Source organism: Suillus bovinus (genome assembly GCF_016758785.1).
Source record: "Suillus bovinus strain UH-Sbo-P2 chromosome Unknown EDB93scaffold_5, whole genome shotgun sequence".
In the NCBI taxonomy this organism is placed as follows: Eukaryota; Fungi; Basidiomycota; class Agaricomycetes; order Boletales; family Suillaceae; genus Suillus; species Suillus bovinus.
This window is the reverse complement of record NW_024542061.1, coordinates 396716-414475: the sequence shown is the minus strand read 5'-3', so window position 1 is coordinate 414475 and position 17760 is coordinate 396716. Positions and strand designations below refer to the sequence as shown.

The 17760-nt window shown below is 47.5% G+C and overlaps 12 protein-coding genes across 12 annotated transcripts; 8 read left to right on the top strand and 4 right to left on the bottom strand.

Annotated features, from left to right (window-relative positions):
* The first annotated feature begins 3 nt into the window (after positions 1-3).
* On the top strand, positions 4-903 carry EDB93DRAFT_1120953 (translation initiation factor SUI1). Its single transcript, XM_041448521.1, has 4 exons — positions 4-208; positions 263-394; positions 449-486; positions 536-903. The coding sequence occupies exons 1-4, from the start codon at positions 181-183 to the stop codon at positions 677-679; spliced, it is 342 nt and encodes a 113-aa protein (XP_041312078.1). The 5' UTR covers positions 4-180; the 3' UTR covers positions 680-903.
* Positions 904-1918, bottom strand: EDB93DRAFT_1120950 (uncharacterized protein). Its single transcript, XM_041448520.1, has 5 exons — positions 1702-1918; positions 1396-1647; positions 1194-1345; positions 1067-1143; positions 904-1017 (listed from the first exon to the last, which is right to left on the bottom strand). Exons 1-5 carry the CDS (start codon positions 1859-1861, stop codon positions 978-980), a joined length of 681 nt encoding a protein of 226 aa, XP_041312077.1. The 5' UTR covers positions 1862-1918; the 3' UTR covers positions 904-977.
* Positions 1901-2790, top strand: EDB93DRAFT_661068 (uncharacterized protein). Its single transcript, XM_041457029.1, has 4 exons — positions 1901-2004; positions 2057-2158; positions 2216-2567; positions 2624-2790. Exons 1-4 carry the CDS (start codon positions 1956-1958, stop codon positions 2775-2777), a joined length of 657 nt encoding a protein of 218 aa, XP_041312076.1. The 5' UTR covers positions 1901-1955; the 3' UTR covers positions 2778-2790.
* Positions 2624-3867, bottom strand: EDB93DRAFT_661498 (uncharacterized protein). The gene is made up of 4 exons (XM_041457031.1): positions 3607-3867; positions 3435-3556; positions 2976-3372; positions 2624-2927 (listed from the first exon to the last, which is right to left on the bottom strand). Exons 1-4 carry the CDS (start codon positions 3715-3717, stop codon positions 2883-2885), a joined length of 675 nt encoding a protein of 224 aa, XP_041312075.1. The 5' UTR covers positions 3718-3867; the 3' UTR covers positions 2624-2882.
* On the top strand, positions 3718-5645 carry EDB93DRAFT_1219620 (P-loop containing nucleoside triphosphate hydrolase protein). Its single transcript, XM_041451124.1, has 7 exons — positions 3718-3898; positions 3954-4527; positions 4576-4868; positions 4928-5096; positions 5155-5223; positions 5279-5334; positions 5406-5645. The coding sequence occupies exons 1-7, from the start codon at positions 3866-3868 to the stop codon at positions 5520-5522; spliced, it is 1311 nt and encodes a 436-aa protein (XP_041312074.1). The 5' UTR covers positions 3718-3865; the 3' UTR covers positions 5523-5645.
* Positions 5646-6200: 555 nt separating this feature from the next.
* EDB93DRAFT_1199075 (putative delta 1-pyrroline-5-carboxylate reductase) lies at positions 6201-7402 on the bottom strand (the record flags this gene model as incomplete). The annotated part of the gene is made up of 6 exons (XM_041450916.1): positions 6201-6322; positions 6388-6459; positions 6507-6756; positions 6812-6980; positions 7030-7324; positions 7378-7402. Coding segments are annotated over 6 exons (933 nt in total), but the record flags the coding sequence as incomplete, so codon positions are not given.
* A 207-nt stretch (positions 7403-7609) lies between these two features.
* On the top strand, positions 7610-8227 carry EDB93DRAFT_1246184 (glycosyltransferase family 1 protein; the record flags this gene model as incomplete). The annotated part of the gene is made up of 3 exons (XM_041452418.1): positions 7610-7874; positions 7925-8063; positions 8116-8227. The coding sequence occupies 3 exons, from the start codon at positions 7610-7612 to the stop codon at positions 8225-8227; spliced, it is 516 nt and encodes a 171-aa protein (XP_041312072.1).
* A 120-nt stretch (positions 8228-8347) lies between these two features.
* EDB93DRAFT_1077352 (uncharacterized protein) lies at positions 8348-9412 on the top strand (the record flags this gene model as incomplete). The annotated part of the gene is made up of 4 exons (XM_041445308.1): positions 8348-8461; positions 8516-8767; positions 8827-8895; positions 8948-9412. 4 exons carry the CDS (start codon positions 8348-8350, stop codon positions 9410-9412), a joined length of 900 nt encoding a protein of 299 aa, XP_041312071.1.
* A 103-nt stretch (positions 9413-9515) lies between these two features.
* Positions 9516-10186, bottom strand: EDB93DRAFT_1246182 (NAC domain-containing protein; the record flags this gene model as incomplete). Its single annotated transcript, XM_041452417.1, has 3 exons — positions 9516-9535; positions 9588-9867; positions 9920-10186. The coding sequence occupies 3 exons, from the start codon at positions 10184-10186 to the stop codon at positions 9516-9518; spliced, it is 567 nt and encodes a 188-aa protein (XP_041312070.1).
* A 1436-nt stretch (positions 10187-11622) lies between these two features.
* Positions 11623-14655, top strand: EDB93DRAFT_661000 (uncharacterized protein). The gene is made up of 7 exons (XM_041457028.1): positions 11623-12251; positions 12305-12955; positions 13006-13641; positions 13692-13895; positions 13942-14093; positions 14147-14275; positions 14326-14655. The coding sequence occupies exons 1-7, from the start codon at positions 11676-11678 to the stop codon at positions 14594-14596; spliced, it is 2619 nt and encodes an 872-aa protein (XP_041312069.1). The 5' UTR covers positions 11623-11675; the 3' UTR covers positions 14597-14655.
* Positions 14656-15630: 975 nt separating this feature from the next.
* EDB93DRAFT_1120920 (uncharacterized protein) lies at positions 15631-16301 on the top strand. The gene is made up of 4 exons (XM_041448519.1): positions 15631-15752; positions 15839-15991; positions 16050-16225; positions 16285-16301. Exons 2-3 carry the CDS (start codon positions 15877-15879, stop codon positions 16211-16213), a joined length of 279 nt encoding a protein of 92 aa, XP_041312068.1. The 5' UTR covers positions 15631-15752; positions 15839-15876; the 3' UTR covers positions 16214-16225; positions 16285-16301.
* Positions 16302-16676: 375 nt separating this feature from the next.
* EDB93DRAFT_1120915 (uncharacterized protein) lies at positions 16677-17034 on the top strand (the record flags this gene model as incomplete). The annotated part of the gene is made up of 3 exons (XM_041448518.1): positions 16677-16719; positions 16788-16901; positions 16958-17034. Exons 1-3 carry the CDS (start codon positions 16692-16694, stop codon positions 17032-17034), a joined length of 219 nt encoding a protein of 72 aa, XP_041312067.1. The 5' UTR covers positions 16677-16691.
* Between the last annotated feature and the right edge of the window lie 726 nt (positions 17035-17760).

Here is a 17760-nt window from a genome sequence, read left to right as displayed (position 1 = left end):
GCTGTAAATTCCGCGCTCCTCGGCGGCCACAAGAATATGACTCTGCCTAGATGCTGAATAATCACTGATTATCCAATTCCGGAACCGCACCACGAGTATCATCCATTCTTTCTTTTAACGACTATCTTGTCTCAACACATCCCCACTCAGTTCACAAGTGTATCTATCTCTCCACATCGCATGAACGTGCAGAACCTGAACTCTTTCGGTGAGCTTGTTTATCTCATTTTACTTGATGATGTTGGCTGAGGGCGCTTCTCAGATCCTTTTGCTGACGAGGGTGACCCTCTCGGAGGCAACCAAGACGTTGGATCCCAGCAGAATTACCTTCATATTCGTATTCAGCAGAGGAATGGAAGGAAGACTTTGACTACGTTGCAGGGATTACCCAAAGGTGAGGTTGAGGGCTTTTCGCCAGCAGGTCATCATCTGATTGAGTTGGCTGCAGAATATGATCCCAAAAAACTCTTGAAGGCTTTCAAGAAGGTAAGAAAATGCGTTTCGACACTTTGCGAGCGCCAACAATTTTACACAGGAGTTTGCTTGCAATGGCACCCTCGTTGACGACGAGGAAATGGGTCAAGTCATCCAGTTGCAGGGTGATCAGAGGCTTAAGATTGTCAAGTTCCTCACGGAGGAGGGCATTCCGAAGAACACCATTAAGCTGCACGGGTTCTAGTCCATGTCGTCCGAGGGAATACTTAAGCCCTCGATGTTAACGCCGATATTTCTCTGTCAGCGTATTTTTTCTTTCTCACATACTTCTGGATACGTCTTGTTATGTATGCCGTTTGTACCACTAGCGATTGTTGACCGATTAGATGTTTTCTCATGTACTAAGTTTTCAAAAATTTGGACTTCGCATATATTTCCAAAAGCACCAGCTGCAGGAAAGATGCAGTATCTGAGAACATACGTAAAGCTGTCTCTCACAAGAGAGGAAATGCAACTTATCTTGCGGCAGGGCTGGAGCTGAGCTACTTAACTTTATCTAATGGCCGGTTGAATCCTCCGCGGCTAGAAGGAGTTATGAGCAGCAAAATGTGGACATGCGGGCATAACTTACCGATTCATATACTGACGCCACGTCCTGATCTTCTTGATATTGACGGAGCCTTCTTGATTTCCTTCGACATGCTTGCCCTGAAAATAGAGTGAATTGTATATTGTAGCAACTTAAAAGACTAACGTACCTTCGTGGTACCAAACCCTGTAAGCCCCATTGCAGCCATCATAGCCTCTTCATCGGCGTTGGTAGTATCCATGGCCTCCCCTTCTTCAGATAGGGCATCTGGATCAAGGTTCGGTCTCCTTGAAGAAGAGGGACCTGTATCAGTAGACGGGGCTGAAATTAATGATGAGAACTGCTTTCGTACAGTAGCATACGAGTCTAACCTGGGGGTGGAGTTTTAGCTTGCAAAGGCTTTTCTGAAACTCTCTCAGCATCATGCCTGCCAACTTGTTGTCGATTTTCACGTTGATTTTGGGCGTCTTTGTGTCTTAGTTCCTTGTCCCGAGTCGGAGGCTCGCGCATTTCGTCACGTCTTTCAGGCCGTCTATCGTCTCGGCGGCTGTCTCTGTCGTAGTCTTCTCTTCGCGAGCTCTTATAGTCTCGATCTCTGTAATCTCTGGCATGATCTCTCCTGTCTGAATAGGTAGAATAAGCTGTTCTTGTAGCGCTGCAAAGGAATTTTGACGTACCCCTCCTTGGACTACGGGACCTACTGTCTCGTTTACGACCGCCATCCCTTTGACCTCCTGCTCTGTTGCCTCGTGAATGCCGATCTTTTCCCCGTTCACGATCCCTGTCATCTCTTTCCCAGCTACGCTCGCGCCTTCTTCCGTCATGTCTGCTCGACATTGTGGTCACTGTCTCAAGTGCATGTGATCACGTGGTGTCAGTCCTCAAATCATCACAACTGCAAATCTTGTCCTTTAACTTCATCGCCCTCCGAATGTTCAAGTCAACAGCAGTTCGGCGCGTGGTTCCACGGTTCGTGGATGGTGCGTTTAGACACTCAGTTTTTTGCTTTTTTAATGATGTGATTTTTCTCAGAGGGCAGGACACATATACAACTGCGAGAGCTGCCACGTTCAGCTGTCCTCACCGACTTGCGCAGACTATGCATTCGCAACAAACTTCTAGGTGTAACGGATAGTAAGCCTCGTTACCCGTAATGTGACGTATACGACGCAGTTCATTCTATGTCACTAGTTGCCATCGACTATCACCGCTTCCTCCCTACAGGACGTGCATACCTCGCCCTCGCTCACACAAAGCACTTGCAGAAGAACCTGCAAGCACTCGACAAGGCATCTGTGGGCAGTCTGCCAATAAAAGCCGTGTCAGCCCCTCCCCCACGATCCGGTCATGGGCTGGACAAGACAAGGACGGAACGCAAGGTTTTTTCTGGCAATGGTCCTCATGGTGGGATATCCTCCCGCTTGAAGCATGTCGTTATCTGGGGCTTCCCTGGAAAGATCTCTGAAGAAGCTGTTGAAAATTACTTGCGTGATTTCCGGCTGGACAATATAGACAATAAGACTGGGGCCGTCAAAGTCGAGCTGTAAGTTTGGGTTTTTATGACCGCAAATTGCGACTGAGATATGATTTTACCTACAGCACGGCCAACACGTTCTCCTTATATTCACGATACCTGGTTCGGCCCACATCGATTGCTGAGGCTCATCGTCTTGTACGGAAATTACACATGACATATTATGAACCAGAACACTGGGCGAAGAGATACCAATTGCGTGCTCGTGTCGTATACTGACCATCAGCTCATACATCCCATAATTACTATCGTATAGTTTCACATTTTGATGTCTCGCGCCAAAAGTAAGAGTATAAGGAAAGCAAACTGTAACAGCCAGTACTTTCACATTCGTTCGACTTCCATGTCGTCCCGTGAACGATGGTGACCCTGTGACAATGTCAACTACTGAATCACTTGGAACCGGTATGAACATACCATACGAATGTTGTCTCCTTCATCATCTGGTGACCGTCCGCGTTTCCGTGAAGGAACCGCTGTTTCGGATTCTTTCCAGTCACCGCCTCCTCCAGCAACCGCACCAGGTCCTTCTTGTGCATCCGCGTACCGTTCTTCCACTTCTCTGCGGCGCTCAGCCTCAAGCCTCTGCGCTTGTGCACCCCATCCGCCTCGTCCTGGATCATAATCCTGGCGGTGCTCGTCTCGTACCTGACCGCCACTCTTACCCCGTCCAAATTGCCTGCCCTCCTTATAGCCTAGGTCCAGATCACACCGAATGATACGCTCGTCCAGCTTGGTACCACTAACATACTTCATGCTAGCAAGGGCTTCTCCATGAGTGTAGTACTCCACGAAGCAGAACCCGCATGGTGTGCTGACAGGTAAGGTTTTAGCGTCAGTTTCTGGTCGAGTGCATATGACCACAGTTCGACAAACCGTGTGTTTCGGTCAAGGCCCATAATTATTCGTTTGATACCTCCACCGTCCTCCGGGCTGGCACATTTAGTGAACAACTCATATATTTGCTCTTCTGTGGTATAAAAACTCAAATTACCAATCTATGAGGACTGTGAGTTTACGTTGAGACATATCGAGAGGAAAACCTCACGTATAATGTTGTAGATTTGGAGAGAAGGTCATTCTGTTTCGCGCGTTCTATTCTGGTCTGAGAATCTTTGTAATTTGAAGGCTGATCCAAAGGCTGAACGACGTGCGCCATGGTCAGGAAGCTTGCTAGCAGCTAAACCCAAAGAGATGTTGAGACTGCTCCTAGATAATCAGAAAGGAAAGTATTTACCACGACCACCAACGCGTCAGCTTCACTCAGGACTTTATACGCCAAAACACTTGCTTTAATACCTATCATCATGGAGGACGTAGGAATGGAGATTCAAAGAGAGGTACGTGTCTCACTGATCAAGAACGATTCCATGTCTTATGGAATAATAATATCAGGAGCCCGCCTTCGAGTCTGTCATACTTGAGAAAGCCGCTCTCCATAAAGAATTACAAGAGGAAGATTTGTATACCAAATACAAGAAGCTTGCGCGTCATCTAGAACTTTTCGACATCCAGGAAAGCTACATAAAGGACGAGCAAGCGAATCTCAAGCGCGAGCTCATACGTGCTCAGGAGGAGGTGAAGCGCATCAAATCTGTTCCACTTGTCATAGGGCAATTTCTCGAGGCAATTGACCAGCATACTGGTATCGTGGGTTCGACAACCGGTTCGAATTATGTCGTGCGCATTTTGTCGACATTAGACCGAGAACTTCTTAAGCCCTCGTCGTCCGTTGCCCTTCACCGGCATTCAAATGCCCTTGTGGACATCCTTCCTCCGGAGGCCGACTCATCAATAGCTATGCTTGGAAAGGAGGAAAAGCCTGATGTATCTTATCAAGATATCGGTGGGATGGACTTGCAGAAGCAGGAAATACGCGAAGCGGTCGAGCTTCCCCTCACGCATTTCGACCTTTACAAAAAGATTGGTATCGACCCGCCTCGCGGTGTCTTGCTTTATGGACCACCTGGTATGTTGTTTCCACGCTTGGGTGGTGCGTTCTAACGATGATGTACAGGTACGGGCAAGACTATGCTTGTGAAAGCAGTCGCACATCATACAACTGCGTCTTTTATTCGCGTGGTTGGTAGTGAATTTGTACAGAAATATCTGGGAGAAGGTCCTCGTATGGTCCGTGACGTCTTCCGACTTGCCAGGGAGAACGCCCCTGCCATCATCTTCATCGACGAAATAGATGCCATTGCGACCAAGCGGTTCGACGCTCAAACGGGGGCGGACAGAGAAGTACAGCGTATTCTGCTGGAGCTCCTCAATCAGATGGATGGTTTCGACCAAGGAAGCAACGTCAAGGTAAACATACACTTTCTAAGTAGATTTCTTGTTTTATTAATTGTTTGCCGCTATGACAGGTCATTATGGCCACGAACCGCGCAGATACGCTTGATCCTGCTTTGCTTCGTCCTGGTCGCCTTGACAGGAAGATTGAATTCCCTCTACCATCGAGGCGTGAAAAACGTCTCATATTCCAGGCTGTGACTAGTAAAATGAATCTTGGTCCGGATGTAGATCTCGAGGATTGTATGCCAACTTTCTCGTCAATAATGCTGATGATGCCTTTACTGAACATGACATCTAGATGTATCAAGACCAGATCGGTTATCCTCCGCAGAAATATCTTCCATTGCACAGGCAGCTGGTCTTCAAGGTCAGCTTGTTTTATGGCAGTTCTGTATTCCTAGTAATCGCTCTATGTCCAACAGCTGTACGGAAAAACAGGTATGTCATTCTTCCAGTTGATTTCGAAGAGGCGTGGAAAGTAAGTTGTTTGTGCCTTGTTTGGTTTCGCGCGTGTGGATAAAAATCTCACACTTTTTCTCTCTTCAACAGCAAACCGTCAAACGCTCCGACGATACTCACGAATTTTGTGAGCCCTTGTTCATCTATCTGCGATGCATAGTACTAATGTCATATCACCAATCCAGACCGGTAGTATATGTATCGTAAGCACATTTACAATGGTATTGACTAATGCTGATCTAGACCAACCAGATACCACTGTATTCTACGATTGCAATCACATTTATTCTTCGCCTTCTCGTGATCGCTGGTGCCTGCAAACTATAGCTCTGTCACTTTAGCGTCTCTCTGCTTTCATACGGAGGGGCGCTCATTCTAATGAGCGATATCAAATGACGTCCTGTGACATATTTTTGCCCCACTTGCTTGCCCTCGTGGATGAGCTTAATGCTCAGAGAGCAAGTGAGGTTCACACGCAGGACATATCCCCTCGAACCTGAATCGGTATCTCTAACTTAGCTAACCTGGGCCATCGAAGTTAGGTACTCAAGGTGAGTGGTTGTATGGTGACCGCAAGGACTATACGCTGATAACCTTCCCCATAGATGAATAGATGAATTTTATTGGATACCAAGCGAGATTTATGAGTAGAGATTATTGCTCCTCGACACTCTGGGCGGCGTCGTTAACTCACACGACCGTCCTCATTTTACAGGAGCAACAGGTAAACAGTGACTGAGCCAGTGTGCGCAGTCACCCTCGCAGTCGTCAATTCTTTACATTGGAGGTCTTGAAGACTGTAATGGGATACATCATACATGTCTAAACTACAACTTTATTTTGTTTATTAGATGGCGTTAACAGTGTTAACCTGCAATCTTAGTTTTTCGCGGGTTGACCAAGTTCGCTGGCGCGCTCTGTCGCGACCTGAATTGCACGAGCGATGGTTGAACGAACTTTCCCATCTTCCATAGCTAAGAGGCCCGCTATCGTACATCCGCCGGGAGCTGTTGAGCAAGCAAGTAAAGTATTCATGAGCACAACCAGTAACTTAGGTGAGGGGTTACTCAACTTGTAACCGAGTCTTTTATTTGAGCTGGATGAGCTCCCGCTTGGAGAACCATGCGTGCCGCGCCTTGCAAAGCTAGGCAAACAATGAGCCAGGTTATGATGTGCGACGAGCAGCCTCACTTTGTGCTGCCAGTTCGAGAGCCTCTGCCCTCGGGAGGCCCATCATGACACCCCCATCTGCCATAGCCTCCAAGAATATACACGCAAAAGCGGGACCAGACCCAGAAAGCGCAGTGCATGCATCAAAATTTTTTTCCTCGAGAAAACGACAGCGCCCAATAGACGAAAATATGTTCAAGATGATAGACCGATCGAGCTCGGCCTCCTCTGATATTGGTAGGTTGCTGACTACGGTCATACCCTCCCGAATCTATGCGCATCCTCAAAGACTGTTCACAGATGTGGGGCACTAGAAATACACGTACTCTGCATGGAGTGTTAGGCATTGCGCGGACAACCCTAGTTGTCGGGGGGACCCATCCAGTGAGCTGGGATATAGTCACACCAGCAAGAATGCTGATAAGTAATTTGCCAGCCAAAGCCTCCTGCATCCCCATCTGCAAAAGAATAACATGGGCCTGGTGAGGCTTGCAGCTAAAGATGATTCAGGGAAACGAAATATTAACAAACTGATGATACATACCATAGAATAATAACATCTGCTTGTTGAACAGCTGTAAGGTTCTCGCCGACGACAACTTGAACGGAAGAACCAAGACCTCCCAAGAGTCCAAACGTATGTTGGAGCCTTTGTGCACTCTCTTTCCTTGACACGGTTGCGATGAAAATGGACGGGAGTGAAGGATCAGGAGAATCAGCTGTGGGAGTGCATGTGCCAGGTGTATGTGACTCCCACTTGGGAATCTCGAATGTGTTCAGTCTGGACTGCAAACTGGTGATCACCCCAGAGATGATTGCGACCCCCATAGTCCCACATCCTAGCAAACTGGTCATGAAGCGTATGCGAGACAACATGCAGTCTTTCACTTACCTAGCACACAAAGGGTATATCCCATAATGAAGCACCGTGGACTATCGTGACTATGATCAATACAGATAGAAGGAACAAGAAAAATTTTCGAGTCATCGTATTCATCTGAGCTACATTCGATCGAAACCAGCGGCATTTGCCAATCACCAGTTGTAGAAGGCAACATTTTCCTACCACTTGAAAGACTCAGACCACCGTGACACTCTCGAGGGCATCCCTCGAGAACCATCTCATGCTCGCATTCGTGACGGTAGGTTCAACTAGATTCGATGCTCTTGTAGAGGCCGTTATATCAGAATCTGTCCTCAGCACACTTCGCGACTCGGGTTACGACCGCCTCATTCTTCAGCGCGGTAATTCTGTCATTGACTCATCGGAAGAGCTCATCGGTGAGAGTTGCACTATACAACGGCACGGTGTGGATGTAGAGATATGGAGGTTCAAGCCTTCCATTCAGGTTCAGTGCGAGCAAGCCGACCTTGTCATCAGTCATGCTGGTAAGTTGTCTGCTCTCCTCGAACATAATGTAGCCTAAACTATGAGGAAGGATCGGGAACGATTCTGGATGTCCTGAGGTTAGGAAAACCTCTTATTGTCGTACCCAATCCAACCTTGATGGACAATCACCAAGAGGAGTTAGCGTCTGCCCTTCAGATATTGGGTCACCTAAAGGCGACATCCATTCAGTAGGCCCTTTCATTTATCATAACCAGGTCGTCTAATGAAGCTGATTGTCAGGGATCTCGCATCGACAATTGCATCATTTGAACCTCGAAACCTAGTCCCGTTTCCTCCCTTCGACGGGACTAAATTCTCTAAGCTGGTGGATGAGGAAATGGGTTTCATCTAATGCCATGAAGATTGTGTTGAGTTTTATTGATGAGGAAGCGATTGAAGGCGGATGCTGTACTCAGTACTTTTCCAATATCCATGTCGTACCCATACCACGACGATCCAGTTCATCTGTGAAATGAAACCCGTAAAAAGTATCACGATTATCGATGATCCGCAAGTACACGAAGACCAACACGTTCATGCCGTGTATGACCAGATTGCCTCTCACTTTTCATCCACTCGGTACAAGGTGCGATCTGCTGTATCGTAAATTCAATCATCATGACTTGATCGCCTCTTGCAGCCTTGGCCTATCATAGCCAAATTTCTCTCTGATCTCCCAACTGGCTGGATTGGTCTGGACTCGGGAACAGGGAATGGAAAATATCTTCCTCTGCCTGCAGATCGCCCTGGTAGTGTACTAACAATCGGCCTCGATCGAAGTCGCAACTTGCTCCAGATCGCCCAGCACGCTGGGAGTGAGCCCGGCTGTCTGATCACTCGAGAGGTTGTTTGGGGTGATGTCCTTGGAAGTGGTTGGAGACCAGGCATATTCGTGAGTATCAACAGCTGCTATTCGTCGTAGGGCGACTCGTCTTGACTGCCTTTCGACAGGATTATGCTATATCTATAGCTACAATCCATCACCTAGCATCGCATGACCGTCGAAAACTCGCCGTTCAGGTTAGGTCTGCTTTTGTTTAGACAGAAGGTCTATCACTAACACGATCTGTAGCGTCTTTTACAGGCCGTCTCCCCAGTCCACGGACGCGTGATGATCTATGTGTGGGCCATTGAGCAGGACGAACTATCCAAACGATCGATCCCAGCTAGTGACACCGAAGGATTGGATCACTACCCTATGACTGGCGAAGATGTATTTGTGCCCTGGGTCATGTCTCAAAACCAGCACACCACGAAAGGGAAATTCAAAAACGACGTCCCCTCTTCAGCTACATCGAAAGAAGTCGCGTCAGCTATCTCAACGTTAGCGGTGGAGACTCCCGTATACAACAGATACTATCATATGTTTGCAAAGGGCGAACTTAAACAGCTCACGGTCCAAGCAGCTGAAGAGTTTGGACTCATGGTTGGATTACGAGAGAGCGCAGATGCTAAGGGATGCAGAGGCGTTGAGATTATCCAAGAAGGATGGGAACGGTCGAATTACTATGTCGAGTTACGGTGCTGGGTATCTTGACTCATCATCCTATGTGGGACGTACCCGATGCGAATAACTTGCACGAGTAAAGCAGTGATATGATACAGTGACGAGAAACCAGAGCACTGAGCAAGACAGAAGATTATTCGCTCGCTGCCATAACTATAGGTAAAATTGAGCCAGAGGGATAGAGGGAATCAGTAAAACGACTCACTGGCATTGATCAGATCTCCTCCGCTCTCTTTCAATACTCTGACAGCCTTGGCCCTTGAGCAGTTGACTTGTGCCATGACTAACTCAATGTCTTTAGGATCAACACCCGTCTCATCAACTGGTCCGTCGTCTTCTGGTGCTTCGAGTTCTGGGATGTCGTCGTCATCATCACCCTCGCCGCCCACACCAGAGTTTTCAAGGTTGATCCCTGCACCTGCACTGCCAGTAGAAGCAAGTTGTTGAGCCGTAGATAACTGAGCTTGCGAGTTCATGTCCTCAATCTATGGGAATGAGACATCGATAACCAAATATATATCCATCAGTCTGACGCACCTTTGCTTCACCAAACACGATGTAGCAGTCGCTGTTTTGCGACTTGTAGACATCGGGAGAAGAGAGAACGAATAACACGTTCTTGGGCCTGCGGAGGGTCACGCGGGTAATGCTGGGAACCTTCTTCAAACCCAAACCAAGAAGAGCTTTTCGGGCCTTTCGCTCTGAACGAGACTGAATTTTGTCGAGAGCAGCCTGGGAGGTGGGGTCCTCCTCGTGGTCATGGTCAGAGTGGTCCGAAGGGAGTTCTTCGATGGTAGCGGACATCTAAGGGACGCGTCAGTGACGTGTTCGGGTACATCTGAAGTGAGCACTGTCGATCCATCCAAAGACTCTCGATTCGTCACAAGTAACGTATCCCGAGACTTTTCAATATCTGAAATGACGCTCACCTTTAATTCTATGAAGTTTTTTTGAATGGATATGTACTCGTCGTCGTCAACAGCGAGCAAGCAGAGTCAACCTGTGAACTCGGCGTTTGCCGAAAAAGGCAACCCCCGCACCCGAGGTGAGCGGCCCGACCCATACATATTTGCGCAACTTATTCAATAAAACCATCTATGCAATCATTGGTGATGTCCATGTAATTCACTTTCTCTTTCATCCACTTCAAATGATTTCATGACACGGTCACGACGTCATCAATAACTTCCAGTGCGATAAGGCATTCGCATTAAAAAACACTCCTGTCCTTCAGAGCTACAAGCTTCATTCACAACGAGTCCAGCCACCAAGTACTATGTAAAGGTGTCTGACACGGCTGAGGCCTGAGGCCCGACGCAGCAACTTGAATGATGACCTAGTCACTATCAATAACACTCAACAGCATCTTCAAGTCAGCGCATTCCACATGCTCGCACAACTTGCACATGCAGTTCTTCCTACTGAGCATCCGGTGTTTCACTATTCCTGCAACCATTCCTCAGAGAATTTTCATCAGGTAGGACGTTGAATACGTGTGGTGATCTGTTTTGTTTCTCATTCATTAGCGAGGGATCTACGACTCCAACGTACCTGATGCTAGGTTGATCTGTATCACAGGTGACGGTGGCATTTAGGCGACGATTTGTTCGTTACTAATTGCTGTGCAAATTTTCAAGTCGCTCTCCAAAGAAGAGACTCACACAAGCGCGAGGTTTGTCATTTGGCTAGTATCTCTCCCTTCATTTGATCCATGCCTTGAGGTAAGCTTTAGCGATGCACGGGAAAATTATTTTAATAACTCCTCTATTAGACGAATGTGTTGTTCCGAAGGAGTGGCGTGGAGTGTCTATGCCCAAGTCGCCCCAAGTATCTTTGTATGTTTTGTGAGTGACACAGCTGCTGAGCGCTGGACAAACAGCCATGTTGCATTTGCATCAGACTTATGAAAAGACGATCCGTATGTGAGCTTTCGACGATTGCTTTTAACTGCCGCTTGGACCCCTTACCTAATGTCTCGGGTGCCACCCAGCGACGAGGCGTCCATCGCCAGGATGAGTGCTTGTGGGATTTCATCATCAGCGAAGCAGTTGCGTAAAGGTATTCGCCGCGGTATCCGACCGATAACAAATAAGTTGTACGGGTATAACGTTCAAGTCGGAAGAAACCTGAATTGAGAAGGAAGATCGTGCAAGTATCCTATTAAAAGTTAACTGTTAGCATAGACATGTAACAATTTGAAGTCAGGTGGGAGGACTCGGGGCAGTGGGCGCTTATACGATGTGACATAAAGCTACCACTACAAAACCCTGATCTCTCAGTGCCCGCCCTGCTTATGTCGATAACAACTCTGTCCCACCAGGTCCGCATAACATTAGAAGAGGCTCCAGATGATGCGCGACTAGAACAGGCTCTCCAGGTTGTAGATGAATTTGTCCGTGAATGTGCTACATCTAAAGAGCCAGATGTTTTACTCTTCCAACTGGAAGAGGAACTCCAATCATTCCACAGCAATACAATCACTCACAACTCCCTCCAGCACACTGCAGTACTATTGGCCATCCTATTTCGTTTGCGCCCCTTGTTAACATCAATTTCACTCATCTCTACATGGTTCGACCTAGTTCTTCGTCCTGCCTTGCGAGAACCACGGCTCTCCACTCCGGCTGTCAATCACGCCAAAGAACTAATCATCTTAGCAGCGGTTGGGACAGACGAAAAGCATCCCGAGAAGGTGGCCGAATTTCGACGTCGCCTCCTTGACCTTTATGTTTTGGATGCATACAATGAAGGATCTGGTGATGACTTGCTGGAGTGGGCCGAACTCGACCAGGAACAGAGGGAGAAAAGATCGCTGTGGAAGTGCAATCTAGAAGATGTTCTCGTGAAGTCTGGGTTGCGTCGGCTTCAGGTACCCGACAGATGCAGTTTGTCTCATCCAGACGTACTGAAGAACGTGCTTAGGATTTCATGTCCGCAATAAACTACTCCTTTGCAACACCGTCGTTGCGTCTGCAACTATTGATCCTGCTCAATCGATACACTTCAGAGCCGTCGTTCCAGTCCCTTGCAGCAGCACTTGCCGACCATCCTTTGTTAGATAGTCTCCTCAACTCGCTACTACTGGACAATTCTTCGACGGTGTGCACCATTGGATTGACCGTCATAGTCAAGCTTCTCCCTATCTTTGCTGTAAAAGCATGTGAGAAGCTGAAGACGATGCTCCCTCGTCTTCTTGCAATTCTTGCCAGAATAATATGCTGGAAGGCAAGATCCGTTCCTAAACCGGCATTTGAGGAGGGAGCTGAGGATACAGACGAAAGCTCTGCAAATGGCGATGCACAAGCATTAGCGTATAACGAGTTCACTGCATCCTGTGACCTGCCCTTACGACCTGAGCTCGGCTGGGAAAGGCTGGAGCTCATGTTTAACGCAGCATCTTCCACTCCACCACCTGGGATTTATTTCTCCTGCCTCTACTATCTTTTCCCATGTAACTTGCTCCGCTTCCTACGTGGTCCATCAGCGTACCTTAACGATAGACGCTATGAATCTCCCTTCTCTATTAGTTGGGAAGATGTTCTCGATGAGGACAACATAAGGAGCAAATCAGAGGTGCGAAATGACCATTTATTTCGATTCTTGTGACTGAGTGGAGCTTGCAGTCACTTTTGCGAGGAAGAATCGTCAATTCAAGAGTCATATGGGGAGATTGGAGGAGGGAGTTGACAGAACCCGATACGTGGGCAAATTACAGTGTCTCTCGCATCGCCAGCGAGTGCACGATGCTTGATGTGCGAAATACAGCTTTAGGTAGCAAGCAGTCCTATGCTGGCATCGCGTCAGCTGCTTCAGAGCCATCGCTCCTCGGGTCAACTACCATATTTGACGGAGATACTTCAACGGCACCAACGCCTCACCCTGGCTACGCAGAACTGCCAGCTGCAAAACCCCGCATCTCACTGGAGAGCATGATCACGGCATCCGTTGCACTCAAATCCAACCTGGATGTGGAGATCGAGGCCCCAACCGCCGCCTGGTCATCTCTGTTGTTTCCTACAGGGAGCAGTTCTCCGACAAAGCGCGCTTTCGATATACCGTCAGAGCCAAATACTTACAATGAACAACAACTTCCATCTCACGTTGCACAGGCAATTTCTGGTCTCCAACGTGAAGTCCTACTTCTGCGAAATGAACTAAACTTTGAGCTTTGGCTTTCACGGGAGAACGTGAAACATATTGGGCGTCTTTACCAAGATCGGATTTTGTCGAAAAATGCAGAAGTTGAGCAACAGGGGCTGGTGTGTGTTTTGTTCTCGAATTATTCAACTTGCTGATCATTATCTCATAGTTCAACAAGCTACGCCACTACAGAGCCGAGGTTCAGCGGTTAGATCGTCAGCTGAGGGATCACAGGGAACAATCATCATCTGCAAAGAACAAATATGCTGATTGGAATACCGAACTGCAGAACAAGCTGAAAGAGTTTCGGGAGGAGAAGAAGGCATGGGTCTCTGAAGCTGCCTCGCTACGGACGGCGGAGAAAGAAGCTCAGGTAGAACTTTATTCAAAATCAGGATTATATATTAATTCTTGCCTAGGCTCTTTTTGCTGCTCAAGGACAATTGCTCGCGGATGCAGTCAAACAAGTATTTGAGCTTGAGACTCAGAGGAAGGAAACTCAGCACAAGGTCGACCGCCTAAGGGACTACGAGCGACAGATTGAGCAGCACATTCGCATGCAACGTCTCTGGTTCGACTTTCTCACATTGGGTTCCGCTATGATGTTCGCTGACTTGTTTGTAGGGATGCAGACTTCCAGAAGTTCAATGATCGGGCTGAAGAGCTCCAACAACTAAGAACGCAATACAAGCAGATGGAACTACATCTGGAGAGCTATCAAAAGACATTCGAACAAATGAGTGACGATGCTCGGTATGAGTTTCATTGGTTTTGCATGCATCCTGAACAAAACATTGTTGTAGGAGCCATCGACGGCAAAACCAGGCACTAGAGGCCCGTCTTTCTGTACTTCAAAAGAGGTGTGATGCCTCCCGACGCCTTCCGGAGGCTGAGATAGCAGCATTTATGGAAGAGAAGTCGGAGCTTGCCGCAGCCAACACCAGGTTGAGGGAGGAAAACGCTGATCTAAAGGACGAGATGGGAGAGATGAGAGCAAGGATGGAGCTTATGAAGGCTCAGATTGATGGACATAAAGGCCTGATCGGCGAAACGCGATCCATGCCAGCACTATGAACCCCCGACTAGATGTTGAGGTATGACCTTGAGTAATTACTGATGTACAAGGAATCCAGTCACGCAAATTACGTTCACAGAATCAGCTGTTCGCAGCTCTACGAAAGACGCATATATGCTAGCTGTGCTTTTGAATCATGACTCTAGAACCATATAGCTCCAGTCGTTTGATCCACTTTCGCCGTGGTCTCGTACATTTTCCTATGGGATCAGGCCGTAACGAAGCACTATCCTGGGCTTGAATTGATCCAGCATAGTTCTCGTCGACCACCTCGGAAGGTGAGAAAAACCCTACTCTCCAAGTACGCAAGTAGCACATCTCCTGCAACAAGATCAGTCATTTGACATGTAAGTAGCTTGCCGATTTTGATTTGCCTCAACAACGCAAGCAGGTCTGCACTTCACTCACATGTTTCAATGTAACCAGGATGTCATCTTCATAAAATCCTTTTTCCATTCGCTCATGAAGGTGTGTACCCGATCATAGGACTAGAAACCCACATCCATGTGGTGACGCGGCATATTCCACGCATATTTCTTATACTACCTACAAGAGCAATCGTTCACAGTGCGTGAATGTTGTTCTATGAGTCAGGTGTGCTCGGTCAGGAGAGCTGAAGCGTCGAGAAGGCTACCGACATCGAATTTGAGAGTAGGTACATTTTGGAATCGTGTCAAGAACAAACTTGAAATCGACACGTGGATTGCTGTTCATGCTCTCGCAGAATACTGAGGGATTGTTGAGCAGAGTAGGTTGTTTGTGTATTGGAGTGTGCAAAAAGGTATTGGCGCGACTCTGCCTTTACAACTCACAACCCAAGCCTTCAGATGCATTCAAATTCTGAACGTTACGATCTAACTGAGATAACACATGCTAATACTTATACAAAAGGTAAGTTCGTGCAGTCACACATGTCACAGAAAGTCACGGCATCGACGTGGTGTTGACTCCAAATCATCTGCCATCCAGGCGCAACCAATGTGCCAAATCAATTTACAACTTTTGCCCATAGAAGTCCCGCCCACCTTAGAGTAGTTCAGAGCCCCTTCAACAAAGTTCGCATCAAATCGCATTACCATGCATGCTCTCCTTAATTCGGGACCTGCGCTAGAGACAGTTATTGGCTGCGACGATCTTCGCTGTGATTTACGATCGGTGAGTACTGTAGTACTATGAGTGGTTTGCTTTGCATCCAGGATTCAACCCCATTGCTTACCCCATGTACTTTGCAATTTCAATAGTCTAAAGATTCTGCAATCAGTAAGTAGACTGCTCACCGATGGACTGGCAGCACGTCTGGACAGCGACTCGTGTTTCTGCTTTCGCAGTGCTATGGCTTATGGCACAACACGTAGTTTGTTGGCGACTTGGTCAATGCGGTTATTTTTCCTGGAGTATGGACAATTTTCCCTGCTTTATGGGCAATGAAGGCGTTTTTGAATTATTTTGAAGACTGGATATCGATCGATGTGAGGAGTCCAGATTTGTGCCGTGGCATTCGATATTGCCAAAGTCTGCATTATCTGCATAACGGCTGTAGCAGTCGAGACGGGACCATTACTAACAGTGGGCGCGTCCAAGGCCTCGGACTCACCACGACTGACATTATTATTTGACCCAGTTGATGCGTGTGTTGTTCACCATTCAACTCAAGAGTCGAGACTAACTAAACGCTTCCAATATCTAGACCCTTGACGCGTGGAGATTTCGATATCTCGACACGAACGGATAGCTCCGCTATTTCAACGATGCAATTGCCGAATCGAGCTGCGCTGGTCCACAAATCGAAGAATTGTGGACTCTTATTAAGCATTCAGATCCACAATATGGCATTGGTCATTCGTCTGGTGACTTTAGAAAGCTAACCACCAACCACTACCATCCAATACGCTTTTGAGTCTCACAGACCACTCCAACTTCGTTCTTCGCTCTTCGTTAAATCCACTTACTGTCATTCATACTATGGACGCATTCGCATCCATCGCATTCGCAGTTTTACCCATCGAATGATGGTTTCTCAGGAGATTCCGACGGACTCCCAGTTGACCATGAACATAAACCAGAGCTACCTGGTATATTTTGTGTCATTGCTTGATGTCGATCATCGACATGATGTTGCTTCGTACAACAGTGTAAACCCTCTTCTCATTGCTCGCCGATCGAATTCAGTACTGAAGTACACTTTGGCAGTCACCGAGCTTCCGACTACCGCATATTCATCTTCTCTCACCATCAATCTCGTATACCGTCCACTCTTTTGTCGTCGTTTTCCGGTCGTGGTATATGCTGAAGTGACTACTGAAGGTAAAGACGAATAACTTACGCTACGCGATACATTTCTCAACCTTTGCACAATACAGCAGCACCACAATCACCCTCGGTGACCAATAGACAGGGAACAGCGCCCGCGAAAGCGGCCGAGTACGCGTTATATTGATCCTGTTTACGAAAGTCATCTCATCTTCGAAGGGCGGCGCGTCTAAAACGGCCGGCGGGAACGGCGGACTGATGGGGGTACGCCTCACATCAGGGCATTCGCGCGCCCAGAGATGCGTCGGGGACACTGGGGGTCCCCTAGAATAGACCATATTTTCCTCCTTATAGTACTACTCTCCCTATGACATAAAAATGGATATGCGTATGTATAAAAGACAGGGAACAGGCTGAGATTGGCACACCGGCACAAATAGGAATAGAACTTTACGCGTACCGAACGAGAATGAAGCAAAGTCTTCAACCAATATCAGATCATGGAAGTGTATAAGAGCGATTTCTGCACAGTACCGAGACGTATAGACGAAATTGAAAACATAGCAGACACATCTAGTGCGGCGGTCGAGCATACAAATTTGAAGTACATGAAGTATGGACTCGGATGTTCCTCACTCCTACAAGCTCGGGACATCAAGTTATACACCACATCTGATCGACCGCTGTGGCATGGACACGAACTCCCGTTCCTGGATCCCGATCTGAAGACCAGAGATACATGTAACCAATAATTCTGCACACAAACTCAGTCAATTGCATCCCACCGTCCACTTCGACAGTGTCCTCCACGACCACGATCGCGGCAGCGGGATGCATACAGAATGGTCATCATGCCTGACTATCACTGCTAAATTCCGCTGCAGCGAAATTTCCCGACGTTCCAGTATTGGAA

Bases quoted from the DNA above. Each gene is read 5' to 3' on its own strand.
- EDB93DRAFT_1120953 (XM_041448521.1), top strand. From the start codon at position 181: ATGAACGTGCAGAACCTGAACTCTTTCG. The intron at 209-262 runs GTGAGCTTGTTT...GGCGCTTCTCAG, and splicing joins GCAGAACCTGAACTCTTTCG to ATCCTTTTGCTGACGAGGGT. The intron at 395-448 runs GTGAGGTTGAGG...AGTTGGCTGCAG, and splicing joins GTTGCAGGGATTACCCAAAG to AATATGATCCCAAAAAACTC.
- EDB93DRAFT_1120950 (XM_041448520.1), bottom strand. From the start codon at position 1,861: ATGTCGAGCAGACATGACGGAAGAAGGCGCGAGCGTAGCTGGGAAAGA. The intron at 1,648-1,701 runs GTACGTCAAAAT...CTACCTATTCAG, and splicing joins GTCCCGTAGTCCAAGGAGGG to ACAGGAGAGATCATGCCAGA. The intron at 1,346-1,395 runs GTTAGACTCGTA...CATTAATTTCAG, and splicing joins AGCTAAAACTCCACCCCCAG to CCCCGTCTACTGATACAGGT.
- EDB93DRAFT_661068 (XM_041457029.1), top strand. From the start codon at position 1,956: ATGTTCAAGTCAACAGCAGTTCGGCGCGTGGTTCCACGGTTCGTGGAT. The intron at 2,005-2,056 runs GTGCGTTTAGAC...GATTTTTCTCAG, and splicing joins GGTTCCACGGTTCGTGGATG to AGGGCAGGACACATATACAA. The intron at 2,159-2,215 runs GTAAGCCTCGTT...CTATGTCACTAG, and splicing joins ACTTCTAGGTGTAACGGATA to TTGCCATCGACTATCACCGC.
- EDB93DRAFT_661498 (XM_041457031.1), bottom strand. From the start codon at position 3,717: ATGGCGCACGTCGTTCAGCCTTTGGATCAGCCTTCAAATTACAAAGAT. The intron at 3,557-3,606 runs GTGAGGTTTTCC...CAGTCCTCATAG, and splicing joins CCAAATCTACAACATTATAC to ATTGGTAATTTGAGTTTTTA. The intron at 3,373-3,434 runs GTTTGTCGAACT...CTTACCTGTCAG, and splicing joins GGCCTTGACCGAAACACACG to CACACCATGCGGGTTCTGCT.
- EDB93DRAFT_1219620 (XM_041451124.1), top strand. From the start codon at position 3,866: ATGGAGGACGTAGGAATGGAGATTCAAAGAGAG. The intron at 5,224-5,278 runs GTCAGCTTGTTT...TATGTCCAACAG, and splicing joins ACAGGCAGCTGGTCTTCAAG to CTGTACGGAAAAACAGGTAT. The intron at 5,335-5,405 runs GTAAGTTGTTTG...TCTCTTCAACAG, and splicing joins ATTTCGAAGAGGCGTGGAAA to CAAACCGTCAAACGCTCCGA.
- EDB93DRAFT_661000 (XM_041457028.1), top strand. From the start codon at position 11,676: ATGTCGATAACAACTCTGTCCCACCAGGTCCGCATAACATTAGAAGAG. The intron at 12,252-12,304 runs GTACCCGACAGA...GAACGTGCTTAG, and splicing joins CTGGGTTGCGTCGGCTTCAG to GATTTCATGTCCGCAATAAA. The intron at 14,276-14,325 runs GTATGAGTTTCA...ACATTGTTGTAG, and splicing joins CAAATGAGTGACGATGCTCG to GAGCCATCGACGGCAAAACC.
- EDB93DRAFT_1120920 (XM_041448519.1), top strand. From the start codon at position 15,877: ATGGACTGGCAGCACGTCTGGACAGCGACTCGTGTTTCTGCTTTCGCA. The intron at 15,992-16,049 runs GTATGGACAATT...ATTATTTTGAAG, and splicing joins ATGCGGTTATTTTTCCTGGA to ACTGGATATCGATCGATGTG.